The sequence below is a fragment of the Morone saxatilis genome, unplaced genomic scaffold (assembly GCF_004916995.1).
Source record: "Morone saxatilis isolate NCDOM2014 unplaced genomic scaffold, NCSU_SB_2.0 Contig5, whole genome shotgun sequence".
Lineage (NCBI taxonomy): Eukaryota > Metazoa > Chordata > Actinopteri > Moronidae > Morone > Morone saxatilis.
In genome coordinates this window covers 9138210-9148349 of record NW_023340095.1, presented here as the reverse complement: position 1 = coordinate 9148349, position 10140 = coordinate 9138210, and the positions used below count along the sequence as shown (strand labels likewise).

The 10140-nt window shown below is 41.7% G+C and overlaps 1 protein-coding gene across 1 annotated transcript in view; it reads left to right on the top strand.

The window, feature by feature from the left end:
- Nucleotides 1-244: 244 nt before the first annotated feature.
- Nucleotides 245-10140, top strand: part of LOC118339350 (GRIP and coiled-coil domain-containing protein 2) — a gene marked incomplete in the record, with an annotated part of 13495 nt that continues 3599 nt past the window's right edge. The window contains 15 exon segments of the mRNA XM_035676935.1: nt 245-417; nt 1137-1199; nt 1317-1401; nt 1484-1563; nt 1659-1763; nt 1912-2416; nt 2777-4671; nt 5135-5198; nt 5357-5457; nt 5638-5736; nt 6645-6764; nt 8053-8217; nt 8452-8556; nt 9526-9688; nt 10012-10112. Of these exon segments, the coding sequence (XP_035532828.1) occupies nt 412-417; nt 1137-1199; nt 1317-1401; nt 1484-1563; nt 1659-1763; nt 1912-2416; nt 2777-4671; nt 5135-5198; nt 5357-5457; nt 5638-5736; nt 6645-6764; nt 8053-8217; nt 8452-8556; nt 9526-9688; nt 10012-10112 (3657 nt within the window).

Here is a 10140-nt window from a genome sequence, read left to right as displayed (position 1 = left end):
GTATTTTCCTTTTCCACATTAAAAAAAGACGACATAATTGTGTCTAACGGGTCAGTATTGTGCAGTAAGATTCATATTAGCTGTGCGCAGTTCACAAAGGGCACAATATGCAGAAGACTGTAAAAGGAAACCCAGAAAACTGCGCGTTGATGTTTGGTTTTGGTTGATCCGGTACTTTCCTCTTGAGTGCGTGTGACGTACGTGTTCGTGACGTCATCGGTTGACGTTTGCGGAAGCGACTCGTTGCTTTTAGCCTGTTAACTCAAAAACAAAAACAGAGGTTTTCGTGTTGAATCCCCCCCCCGAAAAAAACGAAATAATTTCACGAGTCGCTTTGATTGTGTCCGGCGGACATATCGGTTATCTCCCCGGGGTTCGTCAGGACTGAGGAGAAGATAGACTTCGCCCGAGATGGAGGTAAATGTTCAGGGTCGAGGAGTTAGCTTTAGCCGGTCTGCCACAACGTAACAATGCGTGTACAGCATCTTCAAGATATAATAATACAAGCTGATAATATAACACTGCACCGTTTGTAATATCGGCGCTGAACTACTCATGTTTAAGTGTACATAGACTTGGAAACAGAGCTGGTAACACTAAGCCCGCAGCAGGCTCAGTTAGTTACCCACTATGTGCTGTTTACTCAACAAACACATATTTATAATTACGTGACTTGGTGTTACATGATAATACTCAACGTTACAGTCTTCTGGTACAACTGGCACTTATTAATCCTGTTGCCTAACCGTGTTTCAGCTTTCTGAACTGAAATACTGCTCGCCTCCGCCATCCAATGTGTGAATGTTGACACTGGAGAATAAGAAGCTTTTTTATAGACTACAATTAAAAATAAGTACTTATACTTGTTCTGTGTGTGCCGAATTGTAAAGTGGATCCTAGTTAAACATAAAATGTTTTAAAACATGTTCTGTCAACATTGTGCTTTTGCCAACAAGCAGAGCAACATTAAACTTCAGATTTTCCAAAGGGAATACTGTGCTGACTGGTATTTAACCTGCAGTCTGAGGCCAAGCAGTCAAAAACAAACACCTGACAGAGTTTATACCTTTTAAATGTGTTAATTGCAATCTGTACCTGGTTAGGTCTGTCATTTATTTTTGCTTTCACTGAAACAGGACCCTGGTGGTAGCGGAGCAGAGTCTGTGGCTCAGTCACCAGCAGGTGCAGCCAAGTCAAAGGTACTGCATCTACAAGCACCTTGTTGCTCAGAGAGTCTATCAAATGTGTCATTGTCTAACATGTTCATTGTTAGATATGGTATAGATTTATATATATTGTATATATTGTATTCTCAGCTGGACACACTGTCCAAAGATGACCTTATCAAGTTTGCCAAGAAGCAAATGGCTGGCATGCAGAAGATGAAGAGCAGATGTGCAGGTAGCTATAAATGCTTTAAAGGCTTGTCTTTGTTTTTGGCCCCTATAGTGGACAAATATGTGACATTATTTACCTTTTTCAGATTTGGAAAAGGAAGTTGAAGCCCTCAAACAGCAACCCAAAAACAGTAACAGCAGTTCAGATGACTCCACTCTGATACAGGTTTGTTTTTAGGGCAGTATCTCAGCATGTGTCTAGTGTTAATATTCCTCTGTTAAAATACTTAATTTTCGTGTGTGTGTGTGTGTGTGTAATAGGAGCTGACTGAGAGGATGGATGCCTTACTACTGGAGAAGGCAGAAACTCAGCAAAGTCTTGCACTATCTCGTAAAGATCTAGAGAGGAATAAGCAGCAAGCCAAGGTGAAATACAGCACATACAGGATTTCTCTGAACACTCTGACATGTTGGTGTATTTCTGTAAACTGTAAAGTCCATTCATTGATGCATGTATGTTATAATGAAAACTATAAATGTCATAACATGCCTACATAACTGTTATTTTGTACAGGATGATCTTGCGGTGCTCCAAGGAGAGCTTGACCGTGTAATAGAAGATTACCAAAGGAAGCTCAAGACCCTAGAGAACAGCATTGAGGAATCCAACAACAAACACCAAGAAGAAGTGTCTTATTTCCAGAAATTACTGAAAGAACGAGAAGAAAGTGACCGGGAGAGGGAGAGTGAAAGAGAGAGGGAGCGCCTGGCTGAACGTGCGAGTGCCAAAGAGAGCGTTGAAGAGGTCCGCCGTCACTTAGAAGCTCAGCTAAAAACCCTTCGAGCCGAACTGGAAGCGATCCAAGAGCAAAAATTGCAGGATACTGTTGAGCTGCAGGAGAGCCACCAAAGGAAGTTGACCGAGGCCCAGCAAGAGGTGGAGAACCTGAAGGAGGAGCTCGCTCAGAAGAGTCTGCAGCACGAGGAGGAAATGAGGGCTCTGGAAGAGGACTGTGAAATTGAGAGGGATCGCCTCCTGTTGCTCCACGAGGAGCTGACTGAGCAGCTCGCTCTCAAAGGTATAACATCCCTTTGTTTACAGAGAAAGGTCCTTACAGGAGCTAGATCTGTTACAGTAAAGATACTCACTGTTTACTGTAGGTGATAACAAGCATTTACACTGTGTATACAGCTGAGCCAAGCCTGTTTGTGGCCTATAACTAACAATTCATAGATTTCATATTTTTTTAATGCAAAATCTATGAATTGTAATATATGTTTGAATGGTACTTAAGTATCCTCTAGTATAGTATGATTTTTTAAAATTATAATAGCCTTAATTAAGGCACAAGGTGTGTTTAAATTATAATTGTATAATCATATATATATTTGTGCATGTGTAAAATGACACTAATCTAACATTAACCTGATTTTTCCAGACAGCTTCCTGCAGGATGTGCAAGAGGAAGACGAGGAACCTCCTCGTGGTTCGGGGATCGCCAAAATGCTGGAGCTGTCTGGCTGCAGTCAGGGTGACTCCAGCCACGTTGATGGAGAGGAGACGGAGACTGGAAAACTGAGGGCAGCCCTGGAAGACCTTCAAGCCCAGAGCACCATGTTACAAGATGAGCTCACCCTGCTCAGTAATGTGAAGGGTGAGCTCGAGGCAGAGCTGGAGAGGACCAGAGAGGAGTTCCAGATGGAGAGAGAAGAGCTGGAGTTCAAAATCAATGAACTGCAGATGAACCGTGAAAGCACTGCCAATGACCCAGCCGTAACCCTGGACCCTGACCAAGTCCAAGGAGAGTTCCAGCAACAGAGTGAAGCATTCAAAGACGAAGAGGACACCCTTCCAGGTGAATCCAAAGAGTCATCAATAAGTCCTGGAGACCATAACCACTTGAATCCAGAGGAGCTGAGGGCCCAGTGTGACGCCTTGACCAGAGAGAGAGACTCTGCCCTGGTTGAGTGTCAACACATGAGAGACATACTGCAAGGCGTGGAGACAGAACTGGGTGAGAAGACGAGAGATTTTGTTCTTCAGTACAAAGCCATGAAGGAGAAGGGAGCCAGTACTGTACAGGAACTCCAGGACAAGATGGAACAGCTTAGCCAGGAGAGGGATGAGCTGTTGGAGAAGGTGAGAGAGGTTACAGAGGAGAAAAACACTCTGACGATGAGCGTACAAGACCTGAAGCTGAAGCTTGAAGCCTCCGCTGGTGAGGACCAGAAACTCCAGTCTTCTGTAGAGGAACAAACAACTTTAGCGTGTGAGCTGAAGCAATCTGTGGAGGAACTGACCAGGCAGAATGAGGAGATTCTCTCCCAACTGCTGATGAAGGAAAACATGAAAGAAGAGCTGAAAGAGATGGTTCACACGCTGCAGGAAGAGCGAAACAGTATACACTCCCAGCTCCAGCACAGAGAAGAGGAAATTCAAAAGCTGAACGACGAGAGAGCAAAAGAGGTCGAGAGGCTGCTAGAGGAGAAAGAGAAAGAGAAACTTTTGCATAGAGAGGAGAAAGAGAATGAGTTGAAAAGCCTGAAAAAAGAGAAGGAGGATGAAGTGCAACATCTAAAAGAGGAGAGAGAAAATGTAGAAGAGTGCCTGAAGGAGGAAGTAAAGAGACAGCAGGAGACGGTTTCAGCTTTAGAGCTGACTATCAAAGTACTCTCCACAGAAAAGACTGACCTCCAGCAGAAATTGGAAGAGGCATCATCTGAGCTTTCCAACGCCCAGGAAACAAGGGACCTTTTGGCTTCCAAGCTGGCAGCCCTGGAGGGGCAGTTAGAGCAGGAGGCGTCGGAAAAGAACCACCTAGAGGCGAAGTTGAATTCATTGGCAGAGGAGGCAGAGCAGGCCCGCGCCACCATCAGAGCTCTGGAGGAAAATCAGTCTGAAGCACTCGGAAACTCCACCGCAGAAGTTGAGGAGCTCCGAGCACGTGTAGATGAGTTGGAAAAGGAGAGGAGCCTGTTGAGGAGCAGTCTTGAGGAGGCTCAAGGTGTAGTAACATTAGAGGAGGTGCAAAAGGAGCTCCAGGCTCGTATCACAGACCTGGAACAGGAGAGGAGCATGTTGAGAAACAACCTGGAGGAGGTGGTGAAGGATACCGAAGGGCTGCAGAAAGACCTGGAGGATATGAAGTCAGTCAATGAGAAGATCAATGAGGAGAACAAGAAACTGCAGGCTCACATTTCTCTGATGACTGAGGAGAAGGAGGAGAAAGGGGAGATTGAGAATATGGAGAAAGAGAGAACAGAGCTCAGAGACCAGCTGAAAGAGAAGGATTCACTCATATCTCAGTTGAGAAGTGAGATCGCCGCTCTCCAGGTGAGTGAAGCTCAGGTTGTAATCACCATTATCGATCAGAATCACTGCTTAATAATCAAAATAATTAATTCTGATTGATTGTATTTTGCTTTAATTGACTATCAGACATGATCACACTGTCACAGCAATCCAAAAATTCCATGAATCAGAATCAGCTTTAAGTCATCTGGTTGATTGATACTAAATGTTGCAGCTCTAATTAATATTGTAGTTGTTATTTTTTGTCAACTGTAGGAGGGAAAGTGGAGAAAAAATCCTTAATGCATGTAGGTTTTTGGGAATGTTTCTCTCATGGAAATTTTGATTATTAGCAAAAATATTGCACGTTGGCAGCTTCAAACCAAATAATACGACACTTCCTTTAAAAAACAATGGTGATTGACGTATAATTTGAGTGTTTGTTTTCTTCTGTTTTTTGCTCTTTACTACTTTCTCTCTTTTTAATCCTCTGTCACTCTCTCAGGAGTCTGCGGCTCAGTCTACTTCCTCTGAGGAAAACGCAGCCAGTGAGATCACAAAGAAATTAGGTATGGAGGTGACACTTGTTAATGAGTAAGATAAACTAATATTTCAAACTGCAAGTTATTTTACTAAATATATGGTCTTTCAAAATGCAGTTTAGTTGGCCTGCTGGTGATAAATTATATATTATAAATTCAGACCTTGTAACTGCTGCTCTCCTCAGCTCTACTGGAGAAAAACCACAAAGAAAAGGATGAGAAGATGAACAAAATCAAGGCAGTGGCTATTAAAGCGAAGAAGGAGCTTGACATCAGTAAGAAAGAGGTGGGTAGAGTCAGTAATCAGCAGGATGAGAGAGCCGAAGTAGTATATGAATCGTGTCAGGAAACAGTGTTTAATGTTCAGACACTAGATAGCTATATATTATAGACACGTGTTCTCTTTAGTGCTCAGATTATTGATTGTACACTGATTAATCTACAATTTATATGATTTTTGTTACAGGTTGCAACCCTCAAGGAGGAAGTAGAATCACTGAAAGCAGACAGGGAGAAAGTGAACAGCTCTATGAAAGATATCATCCATGGGGCTGAAGGCTACAAGGTAGTAGACTGTCTGGGATAAACAAAAAACTACTAGAATATTCTGTTTAAATTCTGAAACAATTAATTCATTAATTCATTAAGAACTTTTATGTTAAGCAGTTGTTTATTTTGAGTAAGTGTACTGAAGTCAGTTATACATCCATGCATTTATCCACACAGTAGGAATTACATGATTTAATCATATTGTGTTAAAAAATGGCATTACATAATATTTACATGCAAATTTGGATCACTTTTAAATTGATAAATGAATACATTAGCCAATGATAGTCACTTATTATCACTGCACTGTTGTGTATCAGCTCACCAAAGACTTAAAAGCTTTGTTGTTTAACACAATATGTTGTAAAGATGCATATTTTACTGCAATTATTTCAATTGATTTACCAAATAATGAATTTAAATAGCGATTGTCAATCTTCACAGTAGATCCTATAATAGAGCACTAATACAGATGTAGTGTAATCAATACCTACTTAGTGTTTGACATGTAAAAATATGGACAGCACAATGCAATACTTACTCTGTGCCTGGTTCTATTTTGCCTCCATGACTGGAAAGAGGAGGCCAACATGAGCTGACAGTTCTGATCGTTAAATATTTGATTAATTGCATACATTAGTAATATGCTGCTAATTGGCAAGTGGAAGCATGCTCATTTGAAACAGACTTTTTGCGTGATGTCACTCCCAGAGGTCTCCATAAACAGCCCCCAGACTGCACTGTGCTTTACGACTGTGTCCCCATTAGAGAAGAAACCACTCTGTTGTGCCTAATGAGAGTTTTGTCCCACACTTAAATGTAAATGCAGCTGATATTTAAGATGCATAGTGTTTACCTTCACTGAGCTGTTCAACTGGCTTCCAGTAATGAATGAATATGTGTGTGTTTCGGATGCGTGTGTAGAACCTGCAGATAGATTACGACAGGCAGACAGAGCAACTGGATAAGGAGAGAGAGAAGATGGAGGCGGCGGAGAGACAGATTGCTGAGCTGACCAAACGACTCAGCAGTGCTGTCACACAGGTAACACAGATACACACTCAATCACACACACACACACTTAAACACACCCACACATAACCACTAACAAACGCACAAGCTGCACTCACCCTCCAGTAAATCTAAGCAGTGCCACTTTGTCCAGCAATACATCTCGCCAATACTTGTCACGTAACTCAGTTTCCATCTGATTTACAGTGAGTCATTTTAGTGTGACACACCCAGCTATGCTTGACAGCCCGGCCCCCACAAATAGCCCATCAGATGTGACTGTGTGAGCTCGGGAGAAATTTTGTTTATATATACTGTGCTCCCCAAGCTCATAACTGGTTTTTTTTTCCAATGAGAGAACAACAGGCAGGTAAATGGAGCGGAGTATAGCTTCCATCTGCTGTGTGCTAGTGCAACGTCATTTTCTGAGACACAGGTTTATTCTTGTGTGCGCTCATGGGTCTCGGGGGTGGCAGGCTGACTGAAAGAGTACGTCTGGACATCTCTGTTTACCAATCATAGATTCAGTGTTTGGCTGACAGATGATGGGAGGTGCCTGCTGCTGTTCTTGCTTCTGCTGCTGCTGCTGGTTCAGTGTTCCTTGCAGAGAAACCCCTCAGAGCCTGCCGCTGTCAGTTCTGCATGAATGACTTTTAAATGTGTCACATGTGTTCATGCAGGTTTGGTGCATTTGCATACATGTGCATTTTCAGGTGAAAAACCTTCAAATCAAATCAAGTTTATTCATAAAAACAACCAGAGATGTCCAAAGTGCTTTACAAATTAAAGTGCATGGCACATCAAAAGCAAATAAAATACACTGAAATAGTAAAAAGGCACATTAACACCAATAAATGGCAATGGAAGAAAATATATATAAATTTAAGGCAATATCAAATATGTGCACAAATGTATTGATTCTAAAACATTAAACCCACTAAAAGCAACCGAAAGCCATTGAAAATATATATGTCTTGAGTTTTGTCTTAAAAGTGTCAAGGGGGGTGGGGCAGCGTTTGAGTAAAAGCAGAAGGTTTTCTAAAGCTTTGGAGCTGCCACAGCAAAGGCATGATCTCCTCTACCTACCAACCTTGATCGTGGAACAGTTAAAAACAACTAATCTGAGGACTTCACACAGCAAAATCCCCACAACTGACTGACTGACTAAAACACAACTAAATACAAATGGAATTGTAGCTCATTATTAACCAAGTTGCCTTAAAGTGCTCTACATTTGTCTTGTTCCTGGGGGGTTGCCATCTTGGAGATGTAAGTTTATCCCTGACGGAGATAGTAATGTGGATTGTTTATACGTTTTCAGACTGAGACGATGAGCAGTGAGAAGGAGGACCTGCTGACCAGCATGGACACTGCGAGGAACACACTGAGGCAGCTGGAAGCCCAAAACCAGGAGCAGCAAAGACAGTTAGCCAATGTGGACAGAGACCTGCTGGCTGAGAGAGCTATGAAAGAACAGAAGATCAAGGTAGAAATAAGGAGTGATGGATACTCTGTAATACTGTTGTGTACTTATATGAAGTCCTGCTAGCTACTTTGTAATTTAGCTGATCTTGTCTTTTGAAAATAGTTCCTGACATCAAGACTTAACCAGTTGTATGTTTTTGAGGGACATAATAATATGAAATATACAGTATATACATACTGAAAATCTCTCTCTCTGTGCATGTGTGTTTGTGTGTGTGTTTGCTTGCTTCTCCAGGACTTGTCATCTGCCATGAAGGAGGTAGAAGAGCTGACAGCCCAGCTCCGCAAGCAGCAGCAGCAGTCTCAGCAGACTGCCCAGGAGCTGGAGCAGCTACGCAAGGTACACACACACACACACAGCTTCTCAGGCACCAGTGTCTCTGAGGGCCAGTCCAGTCAAGCGACTGGACGGGTGATGGCCGGCCTGCAGCTACAGCAGCACCTCTCACAGAGAAAGAGAGCAGTTGTAGCCCACAGCATAGGAACTGCTGTTTCTTTTCCATTAGTGGAGACCTACATAGTATAGCAGTGTACGCGGAAGCTGCCAGGAGGTCTGACTCTGTTATGTGTCCACATTGTTAGTGCAGCCCAACAAACAATTTGTTTGAGGTTGATAATGTGATTTTTGAGTGTATGGAATAAACAAATAATGAAACACTGGGCACTAATTTAGCAAAGATCACAGAAAGGTTGTTTATTAAAGATAAGTGACAAAGATATATGTATAATGATGGAGTATATTTAATTTCAGGGTTATTTTTAGCAGTAAATACATGATAATTGTAACTTTTCACAGTAAATGTCACTGGAATTACACAATAAGTACAACACAAATATATATATATATATCTTGAATTAAAAGAGATACAGGTCATCTATTCATAAAACTGTCACCTTGTTTACCATTTTGATACAAAAAGATTTCATTGTGTATCTTGAATGAATTACTTGTTTAAAAGGATTTAGCACAGGTCATAAATTACATTGAGAACCACCATGGTCCCCTTAAACCTAAGGTCCTCACTTGGAAACACACAAATCACAAATGTATTGTCTTATCCATGTTTATTATTAAATAATATCATAAACCTGATTTGGCTTTGTAAAATTATTTTTTAAAGTGTTAAAAATTCGAACTAAATATTGTCTGCCATGCAAAACCGTTAATTAAATGTTCACAAGATGAAGTCAATTGTTGAAAATGAGCTTTAATTTTAAATCTTTTTTTGTCCTAAAAGTTTGAGATAAGGAGGGAGATGAGGTTTTATCTGTTCCCTGTAATGATGTAGTATATTGGCTCAACCTCTAGGGGGCGCAGCAGAGCTCTCTTATGGACATGGAGATGGCCGACTACGAACGCCTGGTGAAAGAACTCAACACCAAACTCTCAGATAGAGAGGAGTGTGCTGAGGAGTTAAAGGCCCAAATAAACTCACTGACCCAGAAGGAGGACACACTCAAACAGGAAATTGGTATGTATGAGATGTTTAAGTACAATGTACACGGCCCTTTATATTTGTTTTAGGAACTCCAGTCTGCATTCACTGATTTAAATATTTATTAATCCTGCAGAGCCCTAATGATTTACTGTCTACCACGAAACTACAAGGCTCTCTGTTGCATGTCATTTTTCCTCTCTCTTTCCATGTTTCCTGTCAAGCTTTTAATGAAGGCAAAATACTGAAATAAATGAAAAGCCTACAGTATGTATTTCACCTTAACCATTTTTATTTGTCTGTCTGTGTGTGTGCGTGTGTGCACGTGTGTGTGTGTGCGTGTATATTTGTGTCTCCAGAGGCTTTGAAGTCCCAGCTGGACCAGGGGGAGGAGAAGACCTCCAAGATGAAACAGCTGCTGGTGAAGACCAGAAAGGACTTGGCCGATGCCAAGAAACAGGTCTGTTTTTGTGTGTGTGTGCGTGCGT